General features: G+C 41.2%; 1 protein-coding gene across 1 annotated transcript; it reads left to right on the forward strand.

Moving 5' to 3' along the window:
• Positions 1–5619: 5619 nt before the first annotated feature.
• rps6kb1a (ribosomal protein S6 kinase b, polypeptide 1a) lies at positions 5620–25789 on the forward strand. The gene is made up of 15 exons (XM_061740166.1): positions 5620–5777; positions 8498–8541; positions 9407–9527; positions 13071–13139; positions 13517–13664; positions 13809–13866; positions 14778–14878; positions 15030–15120; positions 15256–15346; positions 15418–15525; positions 15607–15669; positions 15842–15919; positions 18253–18360; positions 20725–20837; positions 23138–25789. Exons 1-15 carry the CDS (start codon positions 5646–5648, stop codon positions 23400–23402), a joined length of 1590 nt encoding a protein of 529 aa, XP_061596150.1. The 5' UTR covers positions 5620–5645; the 3' UTR covers positions 23403–25789.
• The last annotated feature ends 62 nt before the right edge of the window (positions 25790–25851 follow it).

Consider the following 25851-nt stretch of genomic DNA (forward strand, 5'->3'; position numbering starts at 1 on the left):
CTTAACACCAACTTTGAAGCTAAATTCAGTCAAAACGAAGACAACAGCGGTTGCAGTGACCAGTAGAAGCATTTACTACTGTGAGCTACAATTAGTAACATGACGACATGAGGTTATAAAGCATAATATACAAGCAGTCCGTATTAAACACACTATAAATATCAGACTGTAATCTGAAATGAAGGGCTGTGTCCTTCTCTTTTATGATAACAAGAGCTGATCTAATTTAAGTCGTTTTTAATGTATTTCTTTTTTCAAGATGTCACAGGTTTTGATGTAAAACGAGTGAGGCTGAGGATTACTGTGGCACAAAAGCTTTGAAATGGTTGACCAGTCACAGAAGTCAACGGTGAAAACACACGGTTGTGGTTGCAACAGTGGCAAAGAAACTTATAGTCAGCATCAGTTTTGATCTGCTGTACCCAACTGATGCAATCCTGACTGTCATTCCTTTAGAATCAAAGGAAACAGGACTTTCTTCTGTTTCCAGCATTATTTTATGTCCAACATAATACATATAAAAAGATGTCAGAGTGCCTTTATACTTACATCGAAACCATATGACCTTACTCTTACAAATTTAAGCTCTTCGCCTTTGTGGCATTGCAATCAGGGCTAATTTTAGTGTTGTCCCTGTACTATGCATGAGGCCTTTCTACCGCATGCAGTGTGGTTGTGCGCAGTGTGCCCATCAACATGCTGCAAACAACCACAAAGAGCAAACAAAACCAGACACATCTATGCCAGACTGCAGAGCAGACGTGCTGGGCTCTCCGCTCATCTGGAATGGCTTTCCTGCTGTGCTTCTCCACCAGGAGACATTTGCTCTTTTACAACCTCACCTGACCCTCCAAGTGCTATCTACTTCTACTTCTCCAGGAAAACTGGCCATAAATTACCTTTTTTTTCCTTTTTGGTGTTACACCTGCCAAGTGGCAAGACAAGTCATATTGCTCATACAGATTCAATTTAATTCAGTTCAGCTTTATTTCTGTGGTGCCAAATCATGACAAATGTCATCTCAAAGCACTTCAACAATACAGTTCAACTCATTCCAAAGTAGTGCAATAAATACAAAGGCAATAAAATAATAATGATATCCGGACACCAACAGATTGGATCAAAACCTTTCTTTGATCCAATCCTGAGCAAGCACCAGACAACTGTGGAAAGAAAAGAAACAAAGCTCCCCTTTAACTGAAAGAAACCTCCGACAGAACCAGAAGGATGACCATCTCCCTCGAGCGGTTGGGGGTTGAGAGGACGGTTAGGAGGAGAGAACCGCAACTACAACAACAACAGATCGCGAGCACCCACAGTAAAGGCCAACTGCATGCACGTTATGACTTGAAGGAGTCATTTCCTGTACGACTTTATGGCTTTCTCACATCGTTGTGAAGGGATTTTGGCCCATTGTTCTTTAAAACTCGGCTTCAGTTCGTGGAGATTGTGGGCATTCACATACAGCTCTATTAAGGTCCATCTGTAGCACTTTATCCTTCAGCCATTCTGGTGTAGATTTGCCGGTGTGGTTCAGATCACCGTCCTCTTGTATAATCTAGTTTTGACCAAGCTGGTGGCAGGTGGTATTGCATTTGCCTCTAGAATACCCTTGTTGAGGAGGAGTTCATGAATCACTGACTGTAAGATAGCCAGGTGCTGTGACCGCAGAACAACATCAAATCATCCCTCCTCTGCCGCCATGCTTGACAGTGGGTATGAGGTGTTTCTGCTGAAATGCTGTGTTTGATTCTCTCTAATCAACCATCTCCACTTTGGTCTCAGGTGTCCATAAGACATTGTTCCAGAAGTCTTGCGGTTTGTTCAGATGCAGTGTCGTGACCCCCGGTTGTGCTTACATGTTATTTTTAGACAGAAGAGGCTTTCTCTCGACTGTTGTCTAATTATAATATCCTTGTCTGATTCTAACTGTGCTCAGAGAGTCCTGTAGGGTCTCTTGGGATGTTTGGCAACTGTCTTCAAATTCTTTCCACTCGTGACAAACCTTTCTCACAAAATGTTGCACTCAAAGCTGTTTAGAACATTGCTTATGTCTTTCCCTTTTGGCATTCTGCTACTGCACACCAGACCAGCAAATTGGACAAATGTTTGTCTCAGTAGAGCCCTGCACACCTGCTGATCATCAACTCATCAAGGACTGATGGTTAGATGCACTTAGTTAAAATTGACCCTCTTAAATCCTGTGGAAGCAGTAAGGGGGTACTTAGTATTGCTCATATGATTCAGTCTTCATATTACTTAAATAAATAATGGCACATTGAAACAAGTCATGACATTTTTCATATGAGGTTCTGTTTGCATAATACTACTATGGTCACATTACTTTTATAATGGTTAAAAAAAAGAAAAAAATAAGTGGTATTAACGCTTGCACATGACTGTACCTGCATATATTCTGTTATTGCACTTGATGTTGCAGCTGGATCTGAACTGCACCAGTTGTAAACACCAGGCATGTGCATTAAACAAAAAAAGACTGTGAGTCCTAGATTAATAGCCTTTCATACTGACGAAACCCAAACACAAGGACACAGCACAGCCATTTGCTGTGCAAAGTGATATTGAATGAACACAACACAAACCTCAAATCTTCACACAAACCCACAACAGAGCAGAGCAACTTTCTACCGGTGTCTCGTCTGATCTTTTGTAAACATAAACAAAGCTAAACAAAACAGAGAACACACAGAAAACTGATTTTGTCATGCACTAAAGCTGGTTTTGATCACCGGGCAATCTAAGAAAAACAACTAATGCCTCCCTGCAAGGGGGCTTTCCCCAGCCTCCGGACCACTGCCCCACCCCTCCATCCACCCTACATTAAAAGTAATTATCCTGAAGACGGACCTTGCTGCTTCTAAACTGAGAATGTAGTGGGGATTTCATATGTAATGACTGCTACTTTTACCCCAATATGGTGAGGGTCATATTCAGTTTAAGTGAGATTTGTTTTTGTAAACAAAAACCTCAGCTGGCTCTCTCTGTAGGTTGTTTTCACTGCAGCTGTACTGAAGGAGCAGAGCAGGAAAAGATTGCTGAAGATTAAATTTATTTTATATGCACTTAACAGGCTTTCCAGTTAACTCTAACATCATGAAACATGCTGCAATGCCCAATTCAGAAAATAAAAATTGAAAAAAATCTGTTTATAGGCCTAATCTTAGAAATTGTTGGGCCCGTTTGAATAGAAAAATGCTTGATTTGCTGTATCGTTTAATGATACTGGAAACTGTAATGGTTTGATGTGTGTGTTACTGAGTTAATATGTAAATCTGTTTGCATCCTGACTCCTTTAAATCGCTTCACTGCCCTCACTGATCACACAAGAGAGTTGCCTTCAGCTTCACCTCAAAACTTGACATCCTAAGTTTGAGAAATAATCATGGCTCAAAATCCTTAAAAACAACAAACTCTGATGTGGAAATTTCCAAGTTTTTTGGTGAGAAAAAAACTCCTACATCAACCACAATCATTTAAAGCAGAATTGATATGTTGAAATGATGCTGATTCAGACATTTATTAGAGAAGTACCAAAATGTTTGTGAAATATGGTCAAGCTTTAACTCAGATTCCCTGGATAAAAACTTTATTTCTAAAAAGCTTCTGTTGACTTCTGTTGTTCATATCATATTAGTCAAAATTTCATCTCCTGACACAAGTTTTTTTTGCCACTTTTCACTTGAAGCCGTTCAGTCTATCCTGTACGTAATACTGTTGGGTCTTCGTCGTATCAAATGTTGCCTCATTAGAGATTTTATCATTCAATAAAGAAAGGTTCTACTTCTTGATGAAGATGTACAGTGGTGTTTTGATCAAGACTGTCAGCTCACAGCCAGAATATTCCTTGTTGGAATATCAGTTCAGGCCTTTGATTGTTTTTACATGTTCTCTTTCATACTGTATGTGTCTCTGCATCTATTTTGTCCAGGTACCTTGGTTTCCACCCACAGCTCAAATATCCACTTTATTAATTATTCTTAAATGATAACTTGGGGACGACTGCATTTTTGTTTGTTTTATTTATCTTTAAGTACCAAATATATAGGTGTGGAGGAAGCTGTGTGCTACAAATGGATCTACAAGCTTTGATTATTTACAGTAAAACTGCTGATAAGTGAGTATTTTTGGATGAAGTGTGAAGAAGTTCAGTGAATTGTTGGATTGACAGATGAAGTGAGAAATGGCCTGTACGCCCTACATGTATTCCCTTTTTCAATGCTGCCCCCTACTGGTGGTAAATATAGGCTAGATTAGTGGTCCCCAAACCTGGTCCTCGGGGTCCACTGTCCTGCATGCATCAGCTCACCTGATTCTAATTAAGGGTTGTCACCAGCTTGTTATCAAGGTCTGGACAAGTGTGTTAATGTCACAGCCAATTGTATCCCAGTTTGCTTGAAGCAGGTAGCATCTAAAACATGCAGGACGGTGGGCCCCGAAGACCAGGATTGGGGACCACTGGACTACATATTGATTGTGATGTTGAAGTACAGGAGTACAATCTTTCTTTTTTTTATTATGATTTTGTTTTTTTAGCAGGAAAATAATCTGAATCAATCAGAAGATTGCTGACTACAGGCTCATTTGACCTTTTTATTTAATAATAATTAATATTATGATTACTATTATTATGAAACAATGGCCAATTTGGCCTACAAAAATAGTATGTGCACTGGTGATGGAAATCATGAAGAAAGTGAGAAGACTTTGCTAACTTTTTTTTTCAATTTTGTTGAAATTAAGCTTCATAAATACATACACACGGACAGAGGTTTGCCCAGTACTGCACAGTAGTCTTGCTGTTTCACCAGTTTAAATGACATCTACATAGCTTTTACACACCTTAATTTCATATCTATTTTATTAATAATAGAGGTAGATTAATTAATCAGTAATCAATTGGCCATCCCATAATTTACCTTCTTTTTTTAATAATCTACAATAGTATAATCCATATCATCAACCTCAAAATAATATCTTGATAAAATTGACCAACAAAATGTTACATACATACATACATACATACATACATACATACATACATACATACATACATACACACACACACACACACACACACACACACACACACACACACACACACACACACACACACACACACACACACACACACACACACACACACACACACATACATACATACATACATACATACATACATACATACATACATACATACATACATACATACATACACACATACATTTATATATTAAAAAAAATAAAGAGTATATATTGTTATATATTAACTTGATTATATATTAAAATGCATATATATGCTTCAGGTTTTTACCAACTTGGTATTAACCATTAATATGCATGCAGACAAAAAAAAGTGAGAAACTTTTATTCCTGCTGTATTTTCACGGAGCAGAGTGCTGCAGTACCGCTGACGGCCGCCGGCGGCGCTGCCTCCCCGCCTGTGTTGTTGTGGTTAGCCGAGTCAGCTCAAGGCTGATTTATGGTTCGGCGTTACACCAACGCAGAGCCTACGCCGTAGGCTACGCTGTACCTTACGGCGTAAGCTCTGCGTCGATTTAACGCGGAACCATAAATCCGGCTTCACGCTCTCTGCTGCAGCCGGCTGGAGCGGCGACGGCTCTCCCATGAGGTGGGGGAGCGGGGCTGAGTTTTCTCATCAAAACGCCAAGTGTAGCGCCGCGGACATGGCCGGGGTTTTCGACATCGACTTGGACCAACCGGATGACAATGTCTCTGACGACGAACTGGAGGATGGGGTGAGTTAAGTCCCCAGCTCGGCTGGTTAGCCCCGGGCTAGCGGCTAGCAGCTCCCAGGCCCGCCCTGCGACCTGCAGGTTCCATTATCGGACACGCTCTACAGCACCGTTCCCGCGGATTCTCCCTCTGCATCACTTACTACTACTACTACTATTATTATTATTAGTAGTAGTAGTAGTAGTATTATTACTACTATTATTATATTACCACTACTACTATTAATAGTATTATTATTATTATTATTATTATTATTATTATTATTATATTACTACTACTACTATTATTATTAATAGTATTATTATTATTATTATTTTATTATTATTATTATTATTATTATTATTATTATTATTATTATTATTATTATTATCACTACTACTATTATTATTATTACTACTACTATTATTATTATTACTACTATTATTATTATTATTATTACTACTACTATTATTATTATTATTATTATTATTATTATTATACACACACTACTTTAAACTTTTTATTTCGGGCGGGGGTGTTATAATTGGGAACCACCCCCACAACAAATATATATGGAGAACGCATCCTCAAAGTTAAATGGCTTGTTTTCATGGAGATAAATAAGCTTGGTATCGATATAAATAAACTGTGATTCAGTTATAAAAGCGATGTGTGAGGAAACCTATTGAGGAAAATGTGAATTTGACTCAAATAGTCGGTGTTCTGCCAATTTCTGCTGCTTTGCCAAAAAATGCTCCCTAGTGGTTTTCCACCTTTTGTAGAGCTACAATTTTACTGTGTTTTACTCCCTAGCCCACTTCCTTTTGCCCCAAGTGGTCCTTGTTTCTTGCCAGGCCGTCATTGTTATTATTAATGACCTGCCTGGTTAAATAAAGGCGAATGACTGAATGAATATCAAATAAAGCCATATGATTCTTTTTTTCTCTCTTTTTATCGTATAATGTTCACAAAGTGTAATGCAATTCATGTCATTGGTAGTGTATTTTGAAGGATCAAATACTCAACATCCCATGTTATCAATTTTACATCGTGCAAGAAATCATGGACGTAGCAATCAAACTTTGAAAATCGACTGTGCGCATGCGCAGAACCACAAAGTAGCATTTCTCGGTAGGGAGCGAGGGTTGGCAGAACACCGGCTGTCCGATAATGGAGGCACCGGGCTCCGCATCTCCAGCCGCGGGACGAGATGTTAGTTACAGGATCCGATGACAGTTGCTTCGACACTGTGATGGCAGATAAACGGAATCGTCCCGTATTTATAAACTAAAGTACGATTGAGCTGAAAAGGGACGCACTTTGTCAGGGATTACTGTGAAAGTCAAAAAATAGTCATAAAATGCCAATGCAAAATGGCATTGAGCTGTTGAGTTCCTAAGTTATTTTATTCTGTTTTACTCCAACTTCAGCCTACAGTCATGGCCTTTGAGGCACAAAGTTTTCTACAGACTTTCTGTTTGCACTTTTGTTTTTTGCACTAAAAATGTGAACTATTACAGAATAGATGTTCTGCTTTTTTTCTATTGTTTTATATAAATCTATACAATTTTAAGCAGGACAGGTTTCTGTTTAAGAAAGATACTTGTTTTATTCAGTTCATTTTGTTATTTTGTATTAAAGTGAATTTCTGGATAATAATTTGTATTCCATGTGTTCATGGCATTCAAAAATATGCATTTAATTAAGTTCAGGTTCGAGTGAAATAGTTAAAAAAAATCGTTTCACTCACAAAAAAAGGGGCTAAAAAAATTCCCCACGCCAGGAAAGGTGAAGGCAATGGGGTTGGCCGGCCCTGCCGATGAGGTGTCCCTTATTTATTTATCACGGACTTGGCAACCCTATACATATACTATATTTGTTTTATAAATCACAGCTCTGTGCCGTAAAGTAACAACATAATAAAACCATATAAAAAAAAAAAACCCTGCCACTGTTAGCTCGCGTTCACACATTAAAAAGAGGTTAAAAGTTTACATTTCCACTTTTGTCACTGCTTTGTTTATTATTAAGTGGGAAGAACTTGATAACCTGCCCCTTTAAGCTGCTTGTAGATTAGTCTCTTAATCAGTTTAACTGCTAATCTAATTAGGCCAATTAAGATATTTTGGGAACTGGCAAATATTAAAAGTCAAATGTGTAAGGTTCATCATTTCATTTTTCACTTTATTGTGTATAGAGGGACATTGTACATTGATAAACATTTTAAAATGTAAATATACCCAATTGTAGCCAAAAGGCTCATTTGCATTGGCAGTCCCCCTGCAAGACTCAGTAAAAAGATACAAGCAACATTACATGACACACAATATCAACAACAATTTAAAATCACAACAACTCTGCAATAGTTAATACAATAAACAATTAATGATCACAGATTTGAGACGTTTTAAGCCATTCCTTGAGATTTCTCTCAAAGGAAGAGTATGAGGGACAATTTCTTATTGTAGATGGAAGGCTGTTTCAGATTTTCCCGCCTACTGCTTAAACATTTACGTTTTTTTAAATGTTACAAGTATTATAAGAATGGGTTTTTTGTCTTAGATTTCTAGTCCTTTTTTATAAAGGATTCAATCGGCTTGAGTGCTGTGGAACATGCTAATGACCAGCTAGGCAGGCAATAGTCAATGTGTGATATGATCATGTTTATCTAATTGAACAAGGCTGTCAAATAAAGGTGCTTTTCAGCGTTGAGCTTTGCTTCAGTGTTTTGCTCTGTTTTCAGGCTCAGCTGGGTGAATACATGGACCAGTGCAGTAACTTTGAATTGTGAGTAATTGTGATTCACTTGAATGTGCCAAGAGTTTTCTGTGGATGACCTGAAACTGGCATTAAGAGCCTCTAAATTTAACTGCAGCGGTGTAATGAGTCACATATGTCATTCAGTTTTTATTCTGCTTTTAACTGGTAGCCCCAATTCAGCTTGTGTTGGAGCATCATTCAGTGTGTTATGATCTGCATGGACTGTGGAGCTCTGTGTCGGTCTCATACCGGCTCCTGGCAACTCAAAGGCTGCAACTTACAATTTGCATCATTTGACAACTGATTCAAACTGATCCCCTGTATTTCACAAGGAAGCATTTACCCAGTAGAAGGAATTATGTAATCATCACTGATTATCATCTTATCTGGATCTGCATGTGAGGTCTGAATGCATGCTATCTCATAGCTGGTGGCCGATTTCTGGAGCCTGTCCAAGCAGTTATTAGGCTTAGACAAAAAAAAACAACTCTCTTGTGCTTAAGGCCCATTTATGTTGACCAACAAACCTACCATGCAAGTGGGAGTATGTCGGTTCTGATTAAATGACTTATAAGGGGAGAATTGGGGCCGCCAGCTGTTCATCTTGAGGCTCTCAAACTCTCTCAATCTGTCAGTTGTATTATAAAATATATATTTTATTTTTTTTGCAACATGATATTTGTTGCAAAACCAAACATTTGCAGTTTGGACAAGTATATGGAAGTTTTTCCAAAAGGAAAAGTAATGAAGGAAGTAATTAAAGACGGAAAAGATCATTGATGCATGGAACATCCTGGAAGTTGCAAAAACAATGTTGAAACATTGATGTCAGTGTTTTATTTTGTTTTGTTTCCCCCTCTTTTATAATTTTTTTCCCTATTTGTTTTGCCAGTAACATGGATGACTGTGAGAAGTTTGAAATTTCAGAGAACAGCGTGAACAAGGGAACGGAGCAGATCAGGCCTGAATGCTTTGAGCTGCTGAAAGTTTTGGGAAAAGGTGGCTATGGAAAGGTGAGATCTCTGTCAACATCTTCAACACATAAATCCCTCTTCCCTATATTCCTCTTTACGGAAGAGGATTAGGGCCACTGAAGAAAAAAACATTTGTTTTGAGAAAAAAGTCAGAATTCTGACTTTAATCTCAGAATTGTGATTTTTTTTTTTTTTTTTTTTTTTTTTCAGAAACTTAAAACAAACAAAAAATGTAGGGAGCATTTTTTTTTAAATAAATTTCTTTAAAAAAAATCTGAATTCTGACTTTAATGTGACAATTCTGACTTTTTTCAGAAACCTAAAACAGGGTGCTTTCACACCTGTCCTGTTTGGAGCAGTTGTTTCGGAACGATTTGGTATATCTGAACACAGCAATCGCGCTCGGAAACGGCGCAAAACAAGCGAGCCGAGATCACCTAGGAGAGGTGGTCTCGGCCCGATTCCATTCGAGACCTGAAGCGGTTAATTTTTTTTATTTGTATTGAGAACATAATCGACGCAGCAACCGACACAACTCCATTCATTGTGTATGTGCGACCGCGGCGCAAGGAGAAGAGTCGGCGCAGCCTCCACCACCTTCTCTCCTATTGGACATGCCGAGATGTCGTCCCAGCGCGGAACGGTGAAATTAAATAATTTTCAATTCGGGCAGGGTTTGCACAGCGCAAACCCTGCCCTGCTCTCGCCCGCCGCTGAGCTCCGCTCTGTGCCGGTAGCACATAAATTAATGGGTAAAGCCTGAATTATGGTTCCGCGTTAAATCGACGCAGAGCCTACGCCGTACCCTACACCTAAATCAGCCTAAAGCCGGCGGCTGCGGTCTGCGCTTTGCACCCTCTCTGTGAAAAGGGCTTGTTTTTCCCGGGGTGCGGAAGAGGAAACTCCTTCCGCGTTCATTTGACCAATCAGAGAGCAGCTGGTTCGCGCATGGCATTTGTTATCAGCTTTGAACCGGTACAGACGTTTGCCCTTTGAACACAAACCCTACGAATGAGAAACGCAACAACTGTATCGATTTAGCCCCTGAATCCGGGCCACAGGTCTGAAAGCACCCTAAAAAAAAAGTCAGAATTCTGACTTTTTTCTCAGATTTCAATTGTTTTTCTTCCGTGGCCCTAATCCTCTTCTGTACTTCTTCAAGATGTAATATTGCTTAAAAATAGTTTTGTAGGTGTAGTTGTTGGCCTGTAGGACTCCAGAGGCAGCTGATGTACCGGCAGGCCAAGGGGAACACTTCTTCAGTGGTGCCTGAGAGATTCTGGTCCACCATCCGGCGGCTCAGGAGGGGAGAGCGGTGCACCACCAATACTCTGTGTAGTGGGGTTGGTGTACTGCTGACCGTGAATAGGGATGTTGTGGATCTGGGAGGGAATACTCTGAGGATCTCCTCAGTCCCACCAACAAGCCTTATTATGAGGAAGCAGAGCCTTCAAATTTGGAGATGGGCTTTCCTATCTCTGGGGCTGAGGTCACCAAGGTGGTTAAGAAGCTCCTTGCAAGGCACCAGGGATGTATGAGATCCACCCTGAGTTCCTTAAGGCTCTTGATGTTTTGGGGCTGTTTTAGTTTACACGCTTGGGCAACTTCACACTCCTCAGTCTCCCTTGTAAGCTCCGTTCTGGGGTACTGGATAGGAGGATCCATCAGGTAGTCGAATATCAGATTGAAGAGGAGCAGTGTGGGTTTTGCCCCGGCAGGGGAAAGGTGGATTAGCTCTACACCCTCAGCAGGGTCCTGGAGGGGGCATTGGAGTTTCCAGAACCAGTCCACATGTGTTTTGTGGATTTGGAGAAGGAATTATTCAACCGTGACCCTTTGGGGACTCCTGCAGGGGGGTTTCTGGGAGTTTGGGGTGCTGGAATCCCTTCCTCGGGCTGTCCGGTCCCTCTGCATCCAGAGTCAGAGCCTGGTCCGCATTGTGGGCTGTAAGTCTGACTTGTATCCCGTGGGGTTCAGGCTCTGCCAAGGCTGCCCTTTATCACTGACTCTGTTCATTATGTTCATTACTTTCATGGACAGGAGGAGCAGAGGGGCTCTGGTGGCCTCGGAATTGGGTCTCTGCTTTTTGTAGATGACGTGGTTCTGTTGACTTCGTCAGGTCAAGACCTTCAACTCTTGCTGGAGCAGTTTGCAGCCGAGTGGAGGAGTTCAAGTACCTTGGGGTCTTGTTCAAGAGTGAGTGAAGAATGGAGCGGGGGATCGACAGGCGGGTCGATGCAGCGTCCCAAGTGTTTCGGACGCTGCAACTATCTGCCGTGGTAAAGAAGGAGCTGAGAAAAAAGGCAAAGCTCTCGATTTAACACTCGGTCTACGTACCTCCCCTCACCTATGGTCTCCAGCTGTGGGTAGTGACCGAACGAACAAGATTGCGGGTACAAGTGGTGGCAATTAGTTTCCTCTGCAGGGTGTCGGGGCTCTCCCTTAGATACGGGTGAGGGGCTCAGAGTGGAGCTAGATGAGGTGGTTCGGGCGTCTGTTGAGGATGTCCCTGGATCCCTCCCTGGTGAGATCTTCTGGGCATGTCCCCCTGAGAGGAGACCCGGATGTTTCGTCGACTTGAAGTTGGATATCATTTCTCAGATGTGTTTATATGTGGCCTGTTTGCAGTTTTTAGCTCTTTTATTAATGTTTTGGGTACAACTGTATTCAACTTTACACTCACCTGCCACCTTTTTAAGTGCACATGGTTCACCTGATAAACTGGCCTGTAAGCATAGTTAATTAAACTGGGACTTTTCCCTACAATTTCTGGAAATACCCCAGTGTCACTTGCTAGTCCTGAAATTCCAAGAACCGGGGAATTTCTTTGACAAAGTAACTGGAAATGAATTTTTTCATGCCTCTTGTTTTGTCTTTTTTTACTCTTTGTCCACAACTCTTTTAGCTTTTACAGATGTGTTTATTTTGTGTGTGGTTGGGAAAAAAAGTTGGTTGCACCATTGAAATGCCGCATGTGTAATCAAAAAATGACACAATTGCCTCTTTAACTTGCAGTGACACAACTGTAATTCCTTGCACTCCTTGCATTTAATCTTAGGATTTGTGAGAATTCTATTATATATATATATATATATTATATTTAACAAAAACTTGTTTTTCAAATCTTGAGATTCTTTTTTCATCTTAACTGCTGGTCACTGAGCGAAATCGTCCATCCATTTACCAATAAGCTATTTTTTAATTTTTTTAATGTTAATGTCGGAGTCAGTCATAAGAAGTTCCTTCAGGTCTATGAGCCCAGTAGAATGCACCACCACTAGCTTTTATCATCATGAGCTGTAATCAAATTTAAGCTCATAATGAGCTTGTTATCTTGCTCTATGCAGGTGTTGATTTTTAGACACAAGTTGCATTACTTAAAGCAATTATATTAGCAGAAAATGTTATTATGCGTGCTGAATGCAATCCAGCAAAGTTGTTGGTTGTGTCATTTCTAATTATATCACACTCTGGCCAGTTTTATTTTTTTCTTTCAAGTTTAACAAATCTTAAACGATGCATGCAAAACCATGGAAAACACCTCTACAAACATCTGAATTCTCTTAAAATGATTTTCCACAGGTGTTTCAGGTTCGGAAGGTGTCGGGCGCCACCTCTGGGAAGATATTTGCCATGAAAGTTTTAAAGAAGGTGAACAAATCTCTTTGTTGCTCTGAGATCTTTTTACCTACTAAAGCTTCCCTCAGCAGTGTGATGTTATAGAAATAATGTTTCAACTATCTTATCTATATGTTAGCAAAAACAAGTAGTTCAGCGTGGCCTCTTTTCTGCTGTTTATGCAGAGCTGAGGTCTGTTTTTGCTTGCAAAGCCAACTCATTTTCCCTGAAGCTTGAGGTTTGAGGTAATGACCTTGTTTATTGGCTTAATGGGTCTATTGTAGTTACCGTCCTGTCATTCTGATTCCTGCCCCGCCGATGATGTTAAAGCTTGTATTCTCACTAATGAGATTCAGTTTATTGGCTGAATACTTTCAAATCCCTAACTTAGCTATTTTGTGTCTCGCCAGGCCATGATTGTGCGTAATGCGAAAGACACAGCGCACACCAAAGCCGAGAGGAATATTTTGGAGGAGGTGAAGCATCCTTTCATCGTGGACCTCATCTATGCCTTCCAGACGGGAGGGAAGTTGTACCTCATTCTGGAGTATCTGAGTGGTGAGTCTAGTAATCGCAGAATAAGTGCAGCTCAGATAATGATTGCAGACATCTGTGTGAACAAGGGAAAGTAGCTTCTCCCAGACTGCACGAGCTCTCTGTTTAAGACACATGGATGATATTTTTTGTCTGTTGTGACTGCAGGTGGGGAGTTGTTTATGCAGCTGGAAAGAGAAGGCATCTTCATGGAAGACACAGCATGGTGAGTCAGTGAAGCCGAGCTTTCTAAACATGGATAAGGATGTAGTTTGGGTGTCCTTTGACCCATTTGTCATGTTTCTGGTGAGCAGTCTGAAATTCACCTGCAAAATGAATACAAAGGAAAGAGAGGTTTTATTTTTATATGTAGCATAATCATTTAAATCTTGGATTTCTTTTGCAGTCTCAGTCTTTTATATTTTGTATCGCTCACACTTGGTTCGTAATCATAGAAACGCTGAATAGAGCTTCTGTATTATCGACGGTGCAGCTTATCGCCTCTCATCTGTATTACTGCATTACTGGTTTCAGTGATTTATCCTATCTCTACCATCTTTATTATTTACCAACATGTGCTGGGAAGTTTGTTTAGTACTCAGATGTTGTCAGTTTGAGTAACACTCTGTCCTCAGCTGTGCTGTGTCACAAAAAAGAAATGGTGCAACACAATAGAGGAACGACTGTTAATTTACCAAAGCATGGTAGACTCTTTCTAACACTCGGCTGAGATCTCTTGGTTGGTCACTGTCTCCTTTCTTCCGCCCATCACTCTTTCTCAAGTCTCATAGTGGCCTCTACCATGATGTCCAGTGGTTTTTGTTTACACATACCTGGATTCTGATTTCAGTTTGATATTTGAGAACAAAAAACAGACGGATAATTGACGCTGTTTCACAGGCAGCGTGGATGTAGTTACACTGTTGAAATGGCATGCAGATGAAAATAATAAATACATAAACTAAGGTTTCTAAACTAAAGAGAGTACTTAATATTCCTAGAATAAATAAAAATAACACCTTGACTGCAGATCTCTGATAAATGATGGGGAATCAATTTTTGTTGCTAATTACTTTGTAAAGTCTGATAATTCTGTTAAATGCTGGATTTGTCATGTCTTATTTTTTCTGTTGACAGTTTTTATCTGGCGGAGATCTCAATGGCGCTGGGTCATCTGCACCAGAAAGGCATCATCTACAGAGACTTGAAGCCTGAGAACATCATGCTCAACAACAATGGTACGAGAAACTGACCCTGCAAAGAGCAGGTGGCATTAGAAGGACACACCTCAAACCTCGAACTCCCAGGATAAATCCTTCCTCTTAACCGGAGACTTAAATTATTGTTGGTTTGGGGTTTCCCCTGATGTAACCTACATTTCTCTTGTAGGACATGTGAAGTTGACAGACTTTGGTTTGTGCAAAGAGTCTATCCATGATGGGACGGTCACCCACACCTTCTGTGGCACCATCGAATACATGTAAGACACGTCATTATTCCGACCTTGAAGATGAATAAAGAGTGTAACTGTGAAGACATCTGCTCATAGATTCATATTTCCTCCTCTTTAAAGCTACTGTGTGTCTGATCTATCACCATGTTTCTACTTACTCAGGGCTCCAGAAATCTTGATGAGGAGTGGACACAATCGGGCTGTGGACTGGTGGAGTCTGGGAGCTCTCATGTACGACATGCTGACAGGAGCGGTAAGTACATAACAATCAGTCCTGCAGCATTGGCTTAAACACATAGCTTGAACCCTTATTTCTGATTTTAGCCTCCATTCACGGGTGAAAATCGAAAAAAGACCATTGACAAAATCTTGAAATGCAAACTCAGCCTTCCACCTTACCTCACACAAGAAGCCAGGGACCTCCTAAAAAAGGTAGGTTGTTCAAACCTCTATTTTCCCCACAGTTCACTGGCGTCTAATGGAAAATGGTTTAAGATGTTTCATCATTTGTAGCTGCTGAAACGAAGTGCCTCATTGCGACTCGGGGCTGGACCAGGAGACGCTGCTGAGGTCCAGGTAATCTTGCACATTAATGGTAGACTCACAATTCATTGATATGTGATAACACACTGGTTTTGGATGCAAAACAATAATTAAAAGAAAAGAACTCTGTGAAAACCTGTAAATGCTTTAGTCACGTGAAAAACCACGCTGGCATTCTCATGGTTTCCGTTGCTGCTTCCTCCAGGCCCACCAATTCTTCCGGCAAATTAACTGGGATGACCTCCTCGCTCGCAAAGTAGAGCCTCCATTTAAACCGTTTCTGGTGAGTTTAGCTTCTACACAGCACCTTCTTGTAACCAACTACGAGCACTGGCGTGTCCTCCTGAATGTTAGAGAGGCTGATTACTGACTCTTAAGGTTCTTGATTTAGATGTTGTCTGTTAGAGCGATAATCAACTCCATACGTTAACTTAAACCTTTCACACAGAGGGGGGAACTGGCCGACTTAACCACCGCCCAGTGACACTATTATACACTGAATTCTGTGCAGTGGTGTCCAAAAATGAAGTAAAAAATTATTGATTATTGTGTAGGACACTAAAGAGCTTGATCACGTTGTGATATGAAAACATGATTGTGTGATTAGAAAGTTTGTCCAGGAGGGGGTGTAGTCTGACAGCAGTCCGATGCTGAGGCTTAATTATTAAGGTATGGGGCGCTATTAAGGGAATTATTATTATAATTAGGAATTATATAATAATTTAACTTAATTAAGTGCAATTATAAGGCTCAATTAAGGGAAATAAGTATGTATTATTTATGTTGTAAACATAACGTTACTGTAATAGTTTAACTTGACAGCATCTTTTTTTTTTTTTTTTTTTACCTTGTCTGCACACATATTATTGATTGATACCATGACGGTAGAAACCAAAAGTGTATATATGTGCATTATTACTATATGTAATATATACATATATATACGCACACATATGCGTACACATACATAAATATACACATACAAACCCAGTGTTTTTTTTTTTTTTTTTTTTTTTTTTTTGGGGGGGGGGGGGAGGGGGTGGGGGGGGGGGGTGACGACATCCACTGCCAATCCAGGAAGCAGGAACACACGGAGACACACGTCAAGCACTGGAAATCTGCAACAAAAAACCACAAACAAAGCACGAAACCGGCACGGAGCCAACCAAAACACGAACAGCAATCGACCTAAATCTTGAGATCTGATCGCAGTCTGAGCTAAGCTATCGCTACCGCTACCTAAACCCAAAAACTAGAGAGCCAGCATGCAGGTGAACAAGCCAGTGTGTATGTCTATGTGTGTGTGTGTGTATGTATATGATCATGCGTGTGTGTGTGTGTGTGTGTGTGTGTGTGTGTGTGTGTGTGTGTGTGTGTGTGTGTGTGTGTGTGTGTGTGTGTGTGTGTGTGTGTGTGTGTGTGTGTGTGTGTGTGTGTGTGTGTGTGTGTGTGTGTGTGTGTGTGTGTGTGTGTGTGTGTGTGTGTGTGTGTGTGTGTGTGTGTGTGTGTGTGTGTGAAATAAACCAAACAAAGCTCCACCTGAAGTGTATCTATAGTGGGGGAGGGGGGGGAGCGACCCCGCCACCCGCGAGACCAGAGGCCGACAAGGAAGAGCCCGGAACCCAGGCCACCGGCAAACCCCACAGAGGGGAGAAGTAGGAGGGAGGCAACCCACCGCCTGCGAGGCCCCCCCCCGCCCGGCGGCGGCCGAGGGGGCCCGCGGGCGGGGCCCCCACGGCGCGGAAAGAAGCAGCCAGGGATCCCGCGGCGGCGGACCGCGACCCAGGCAATCCCCGGCCACCCGGTCCGGGCCGGACACGCGGCCAGGAGGCCCTCACCCTTCAGGCCAACGACCCCCACCCGGCAGGGGGCCAGCCTGCCCGGAGAGACAGAGCCGCCCCGGCCGCCGACGCGGGCAGGCGCACCCGTCCCCCACGAAAGTGGCCCTCCAAGACCAGAGGGGCGCCCCGCCGTAGAGGCAGCGGGGGGGACCGGAGACGGGCCCGGAGAGAGGGAACCCCCCAACAAGGCGACACCCGCGCAGGCCCGACAACGGAGGGCCCCAGACCCAGGCATCCCATTCATTCATCCATTCACCTATCCGATACCTATACTAATAATAATATAATATACTATACATAATAATAATAATAATAATACTAATAATAATAACTTGACAGCATCTTACTGGTACAGCAGCAACAGGAAATTTGTCTTCCTATTTTAAAGGTTTTACATTCAAAACACTTAATTTAACATTAAAACACATTTATTTTTTTTTCCAATCATAACTGTGTTCCTTATAAGTGCTTTGCTAAAAAGTGAGCATTATAAAGATGGAAGAAGGGTTTATTTTTAATCATAAAAGAACATTATATGTTGCCTGTTTTAAACCAAATATCCCATAAAATTTCTTAAGCTGAATTAATGTTCTTAAGAATAGAAGAGCACAATCTTATTCCTCTTTATTCATCAGATTGTTGTGATGACCAGACTTTTCACGAGCTCCTTTTTCACGCAAACACAGATGCACAGACGAGTCCGTGATTTCTCACTCCTGCAGTGTTTCACGTTAAGAATGTGGGATTTAACTGACTTGCTTTTTTCTTTTGGTAGCAATCAGCTGATGATGTCAGCCAGTTCGACTCCAAGTTCACCAGCCAGACTCCCGTGGACAGTCCAGATGACTCCACACTCAGTGAAAGTGCTAATCAAGTCTTCCTGGTGAGTATCTAATGCCGTATGACACAGTTTAATATGAATCTTTCAGCTTCGCTCTCCGCACCGTCATCAGTATCGGAAGTATGATCTTTTGGCGAATGTGTCGATTTTATTTCATGCCTGCATCTAAAATTGTATGGTAGAGCGTTTTTGCCCACCCAGGCAGTCCTTCCCAGTGACAGTTTGAAGACGAGATCATTCTTTTCTATCATTAGTATTGGAACAAAATCCTGTAATAAAACTTGAAAAACAAAATAGCTATGGGAAAGTCGCCCCAAAGCTAGTAACAGAACAATATGATGATGAAAATACAGACGAACCCGTACAATGTGAATGTTCAAACTTTCCAGCTGGAAAAAATGTGACTAGGAATAAAGTTCTCCGGCACTACAAAAGATTTCGGTTGGGCTCCAGAAAGGCCATATTGGAGCTTGATGCAGATCTGATGATGAATAAAAGAAGTGATAGACTTGTGACCTCGGCCACTACCACGTGATTTTGCTTTGGTTGAGGTTTAACTGATGGCAAACTATTTATTATGCAGTTTTTTGGGACATGTAGACTGATTTTTTTTTTTTTTCACAATTAGCAAAAGCAAGCTATGCAGTTTAAATCTGTTAAAAAGTCGTAAAATCTTTATAGTTCCATGTTATAGCAATCATGCATCATTTATGCTTCCAGCTGCAGAGGTGGTGCTTCAGTTTAGCCAAGTTCAGGGAGTTCAGTCCGAAGATTTATTTATTTTTCTTCATTTTGATTCTTGATATCAGTTGAAATCCCTTTCCAAAAGACATGCAAAATAGATTAATAACAGAATATCAGGTCTATTTAGAGGTTTATAACCAACTTTATCTGAAATATACATATGATAACTAGAGGTACGATAAAGACATTTCTGATCAAAATCTCTGTTATGATTATGTGGTGAGAGTCAACTGCAACAAACTGTAAAAGATTTCCTGGGTGGAACGACAGATGGATTCTTAAGTTATTGCTGCTTTAACTTCATCGGCTCCCACAAACACAAGTTAAGAGTTTATTTGCTCCACTGCTATATCGGAGATAAAGAAAGTAAACCAGGGGGATCTCAGTTCTGCAGGATACAGCGTTGCAGAAAATGGCTTGTACTGCCATCTAGTGGTGTAATGATAGAACCGCATAAACAATGGCCTTCAGCTACGGTATAGAAATATAAGTCAAGCTTACCTTCCCTCGTTTTGGCTATTAAAGTAATCTTCCCAGTATCCAGTATCTCAGGATGTTTCCACAAGTGTTGAGGCACACGTGTCGGCCCGTAACTGGATCACACTGTACTATTTCTCAGTTCGAGTCGTGTTCAAAATGCCGTTTTCTTACTCAAACGCTGCACCACGAGCCGCATGACAAGAGTCGGTGCTGTCATCAGTCAGCATCACTCGGTGGAGCATCATGTTACCATGACAACCACCCTCAAGCAAAGAGCTTGAAAGCATGGCGATACAAGTATACGTTTTGACCCAGACTTGGGTCTTTATTTTATGTTGTCTGTTTGCACCGGTCTAGACAAGCTGTCCAATTTGTAAATGAAGTGCAGCTGCAGCTAGAGGTCGTTTATCTGCCACAGCTAGCGTTACTTTCGTTTTGTCTATGTGCTCCTTCGCCTTCCAGCTGCCAACGGAAGCCTGTTTAGCTCAAACATTTGATCGTGATAATAACATTTATTAAAAGGTACTGATGCTGGATAATTCATGTTTATTAATGTTCGAGATTAAGTCTTTTATGGAAAATGGGTCTTCAATATATTAACTTTTAAGATTTTTGTTATTCAGAAGATTACGTTTTTCTTAGTATTGCTTTTGTAGATTTGTCATTCGTCTATATTTCAGAAGTATTTTGTTAACACTGTCTTCAGCTTTAGAGAAATAGCATCTTAAGAGTTTTAAACCCAGACCTCAGCAGCACAGTATGTGTGTTTTTAAGAGTGAAAAAAGTTGTGGGCTGTAAAGATCTAATGTTTCACAGCAGACTTGACTCTTGAAGGTGCTGGTGCTAAATCGAAGTGTTAAGTTTGCATTTTACATTCACTCTTTACTGTTTGTGTGTAATTTCCCATTAAACATAAAAAAACATGGAGGCCAGCTCCGGACAAAAAAAGGCATCTTTATTTTTCTTTGAAACAAGTGGGCCTTACGGGAATCAGTTAATGCTTCCCATCTGTTTTAATCCTGCTTGTTTTCCTGGAAGCTTCACTCACTGTCCCACCACATTGCATGATATGGTTTACTTAGCATTTCACTGCTCATCATCAGCTGTGGTTTGTTTTTGGAACTATGCTCTTTGAAGAGGTGGACTTGAGATCTCTGTTTTTGTCCCCCACCTCTGCCCCAGGGTTTCACATATGTAGCTCCATCTGTGCTTGAAAATGTCAAAGAGAAGTTCTCGTTTGAGCCAAAGGTCCGCTCGCCGCGGAAGTTCCCTGGAAGCCCGAGAACACCTGTGAGGTAATGGCATGTTGTTTTTGTCTCTTGTTCTGTTGAATCACATCGGTCATTAACAAATTTTCCCGAAGCAAGCCTCCCCCTCATTGGTGACTCACTTGCTGACCTTGTAAATCCAGCCTCTTGGCCTACTCGAATCTATTCTCAGACAGTGAAGTGTAAGTTTCTTTCCAATGTTGCGACAGCTGCTTTCTTTCAGCATGGCTGTAATAAACAAAAGTGGATATGTTAACAGAGTTGTAGAAAAAGGGAAGCATTTGCTCGACAATCACATAAATAGGTGTAATAGTAATGAGCTTTTCTTGTTTTAAAATCAGAGTAAAGCAGTCATAAATATGTTCTGAGTTTGCTGCATTATAGAAAAATGCGTAATTCAGCACGCAGGAAAGATGGATTAGAATAACTAGCAAACATACAAAATTGGGTCCTGAAATTATGATAAAATGAGTTCTGTTCTGAGACGATGACATGTCTGCTGAACGGATACTGACAGACCCTAAATCAAGTTGATAATACACTGCAAAAACGAATTTCTTAGAAATTTAAAAAGCTTTGTTTCAAGATAAGATAAGACTGTTTTCAGACTATTTTGCTGGCGTTCTAGTCAAGAAAATCTTTCTTACTCCATTGTTTGAGATATTTTTGTTCATAATAAAACAGATTTGACTAGATTTAGTAATTATAGGCGTATTTCTAGCAGGGCTGTTTTTGCAGTGTAAATATTCCAGTCACCTTCCAGCAGTGGAATTAGTTACTAACATGAAATCCACCACATGCAACTCTTCACTCCCTCCAATGCTTTCCCCTCACAGCTGCAGTGTAAGATTGTTAACGTGGCCCTGATACCACCCAGCATAAATCTGACTCTGAGCTGCTGTGTAGGTCTTATAGTACCACCAGCTCTATGTTTAACAGTGTTTTTGTGTTTGTTTAAAACCTATTTCAACAACTATTGTCTAGCACAGTGTTTCTATCCTATCCTGGTCCTCTGGGGTTGCCTGTCCTGCATGTTTTAGATGTTTCCCAGCTTCAACACACCTCACTCTAATTAATGGTCCTCATTAGCTTGTCATCAAAGCCTGAACAGTTCTGTTGACAGCACAACTGCTCGTATCAGGGTGGGCTGAAGCAGGGTAGCATCTAAGACATGCAGGACAGGGGGCCCCGAGGACCAGGGTTGGGAAACACTGGTCTAGCATATAGGGCTGAACGATTTTTGAAAATAATCTAATTGCGATTTAATATGCGATTATTTTTTTCAAGGTCCTGTTCTCATGTATTTTTCAACTACACAAGCAATAAATCAGTCTGTTTTATAATAAACAATGTCAGATTTATTCAAAGCACAGATTACAACAATAAAGAAAACAAATCTGTGGCTTTACCTCTTTAACACGTTTACACACGTCTGTACACACGAGTGTTATGGGTCGTTCTCTGAACACCAAACTGGGTTAAACTTTAGCCAAAACGAGGCGTAGTTTAATAGAAAAACACAGAAAAACTCCCACAGGGAACAAAAAAAACTTCCTCACAGGGAACTCAGAACTTCTTCACAAATAAGTCAAAAATCACAGAGAGAAAAAAAAAACCACCAGCAAACAAACCAACAAAGCTCACATTGTTAACAAAACGAACCAGCAATGAACAACTGGCAGCCCCGCTGTTTAACCTCTCCTGATGAGCTGACGGGCTGCAGGTGTGGCTCAAGGCTGATTTATGGTTCCGCGTTACACCAACGCAGAGCCTACAGCGCAGGATACGCGTCGACACGCACCCTACGGCGTAGCTCTGCGTCAGTTTTAACGCGGAACCATAAATCAGCCTTCACAGCGAGACTCCACTGTCCGCCGGCGCGCGCCCGGCTCGTGCTTATTGCAACTCCTCGCCACGCCGACTCCACGCTCATATATTTAATACATTAATAAAGCCCATATTTTTATAAAGCCCCACCTGACCGAGCCCTAACACTGAGGCCATGGTAGATTTAGGTGACACGGCGGCACTGTTGACTTGTTTTCCCTGCCGGCTCTGCTCACTCGCACATCACGTGACCAAATCACGTGACTTGTCAAATTGCAGCCTTTGTGGTTAGAAAATCTTGTTTTATCACGTCGCGATATTATCGCAAATGCAATTAATCGTTCAGCCCTACTAGCATATATGCCAGGTTTCCATCCAAACCTCTGAATTTACTTTCATTGACAAAAAAAACGAGATATCTGCTACTACTGCCGATGTGTTCTTAACAGTATGTCAGATGAAAAATACTTAATTTTTACATCCGGTGTGTTCTCCTGCAGTCCGCTGAAGTTTGCAGGAGGAGATTGCTGGCCCCGGGGCCCCCCGGCGACCAGCGGGCCTGCCCTGCTGTCCCCCAGCAGCTCGGCGGAGCAGCCCATGGAGGTGTCGGCCGTGGAGCACATGGACACGAGCAGCAGCAGCAACGCGGAGGTGTCTGCTCCGCTCCCCATCAAGCACCCAGCCGGCCTTCACGCAGGGCCCTACAAAAAGCAGACCTACCCTATGAACTCCAAGCGGCCCGAGCACCTGCGAATGAACCTATGACGCTTGGCTTACCTACAAACTTTTAATCCTTTTTTTTTTTTTTTTTGAAATACCTGTAGAATTATTTTATTTTTTATCTGACTGACACTGTCGACGCTGATCACCAGCTCTTCCAGCAGCGCCTCCCTGAGTCCTCTCTGCTCCCCCTGGCCTCCTGCGCCCGCCGTTCACAGTTAGCAGTTGAAGTGCAACTTCATTTCTGACTCGTCTCTGGCGTGGAGAGTCAGTTCGTTTGTTTTGCTGAGGTGGTTTTGGTATACTTACCTGGCACTATCATCTCCTGGTGCTCTTTTATCTTCAGCCTGCGCTGTGTTATGTTTACAGATACTTATTTTATGAGACAGTGTTTTTTTTTTTCTTTGTCAACATGCCTTCTTGTGTTGTTTCTACTGCACTGTGATCAGAGCTTTCAGGCTACACGTTCAGCAGTTATTGGACACCAGTTTCACTCTGAACGCAGAGCTGCATTTCCTTTTCCATGGGAGTATCGGTGAGGAAGAAGTGGAGCATGACAAACAGAAAAGCACCTACTAAAAGACTGGGATGAGGGCACCACCACAATCCTGACCAAATGCCGCCACTGCTTCACACGTATGACTTGAATGTTTCCTGTTGGACGTCTGTCCAGAGGCAACACTTTCTTTGTTTTGAATGTAAACACTCCAAAAGCCTTTCTATGTGTCACTGAAATCTGTGCTTATTTTGCTTTTGCCGCGTCATTGCCACAGGTGTGGCTGGAAACCAACATACACGATCATCCAAAATGCTTTTGGCCTTTTAATGATTCCAGCTGCGTTGATAGCATTGGGGATTTGAGTATTTTTTGTCTTTTCTTTTGGGGGGGCGTTATATTAGATTTATTTTAGCGGACCATCAACTGAAACCTGTCTGAGCTAAGACGTTTAAGTTTGTGATGTGACGCTGCTATGTAAGAGATGCAGAAGTCGAACCATTCACCTCTCAAATATAAAAAGTGACCACGGTTTGAGGCAGATCCCCACAAAGTTACTGGAACGTGTAATGAATGACAGTTTGTATTTAGACTGTTTGTTACAATCCAAATACTTGGAGTTTACTGAATACGTCAACAGCGCTGTTGCAGTTAGCCGAATGTCGTTTTTTCTTCTTCTGGTAAACATTGGGAAACAACTGAAGGAGATGAGTCCCTGATTTATCACAGAGTTCCAGTGTTTTGTTCATACTGTTTGATATTTTATCATACTGACTTTGTTTTGTACACTGATGCTTGTTTTTTGTAAGTTAACATTGCAGATGTTTTCTCCCCCCCACTGTTGTGTAAACATATCTAAGTTGTAATAACAATCAGCCTGAACTGATTTCTTCTTCTACCATTCCGGTACGGCTAAATGAGAAGTCACTCCACCTTACTCCTCTTAGTCTCTCTTATTTATTTTAAGTGCCATTGTGCTTCCACTGCATTATGCACACTATGCAAAGTATGTATTTATGACGTAGTATTATGAAGATAAGTCAGAATTGTCATTGATTTGTAATAGTGATCATGTACAGTATAATTTTATTTCCACACAACACGTCTTACAACCTCAGATGCAGCTCTTTTTTTTTAAATTTGAAATTGGCTTAAATATCTGACACTATTTATTTTATGTGATATTACAGATTCAAATGAGTTTATCAGAGGGCAGTTTAATATTTAAAACCAGTGTATGTAGCAGTACCACTTCAGACCACAGGGGGCATAAAGATCCGTGTTGACAAAAGTGCCACCGACAACACTGGGCTCAGAGTGGGGAGATCTGGTAATAACACTGTCTGACACATGATGCCGCTGGTGAAATGCCGCCACCATGTGGGTTAAAGTGGTACTGCTTCATAGATCAGCTTGGAGACTGCTGTTTTGGTTTGGTTTTTTTCTTAACCATTTTGCAGTGTTTGAAGAAAAAAGATGGCACATTGCAGGAAAAAAAAGCAATGGGAGTGGCATTGTGCCTTTTGATTTTGTGTACATTATGTTTGTACGACTAATTATAAAGTAAAAGTGTGCTGAATAAGCCAGGACTGATCACTAACATTCACTCCTATAGGATGTGTATTTCTTTGCTTTAACAGTTTTGATCTGACCAGAGTGGGATCAGGTGCGACTGACGGTCACAAATGATTCCCACGAGAGAGTTGGGTTGCTTATTCAGATAAGCTTATAAGCCACCTTCCACACTGACATGTTTGACATTGATCATCACATCGAGAATACTTTGTATGAGGAAATGCATCTTTTGAGAAGGGATGTTTTGATCACTGGTGGGCATTGAACATTATTTCTGATGACATTCCCCATTTAAAAGGGCAGGTCGATGAATGATGTGTTTCATGTACATAATGGAACCAAAATAAATACATTAAATCGCTGGCTGGCTGTTTCTAGACTCTGTAAATGGCACTAGGCAATTTTTTTTTTTTTTTTCAAATT

The sequence above is a fragment of the Cololabis saira genome, chromosome 14 (genome assembly GCF_033807715.1).
Source record: "Cololabis saira isolate AMF1-May2022 chromosome 14, fColSai1.1, whole genome shotgun sequence".
Taxonomy (NCBI): Eukaryota; Metazoa; Chordata; class Actinopteri; order Beloniformes; family Belonidae; genus Cololabis; species Cololabis saira.

Bases quoted from the DNA above. Each gene is read 5' to 3' on its own strand.
- rps6kb1a (XM_061740166.1), top strand. From the start codon at position 5,646: ATGAGGTGGGGGAGCGGGGCTGAGTTTTCTCATCAAAACGCCAAGTGT. The intron at 13,867-14,777 runs GTGAGTCAGTGA...TTCTGTTGACAG, and splicing joins TTCATGGAAGACACAGCATG to TTTTTATCTGGCGGAGATCT. The intron at 15,920-18,252 runs GTGAGTTTAGCT...TTCTTTTGGTAG, and splicing joins CTCCATTTAAACCGTTTCTG to CAATCAGCTGATGATGTCAG.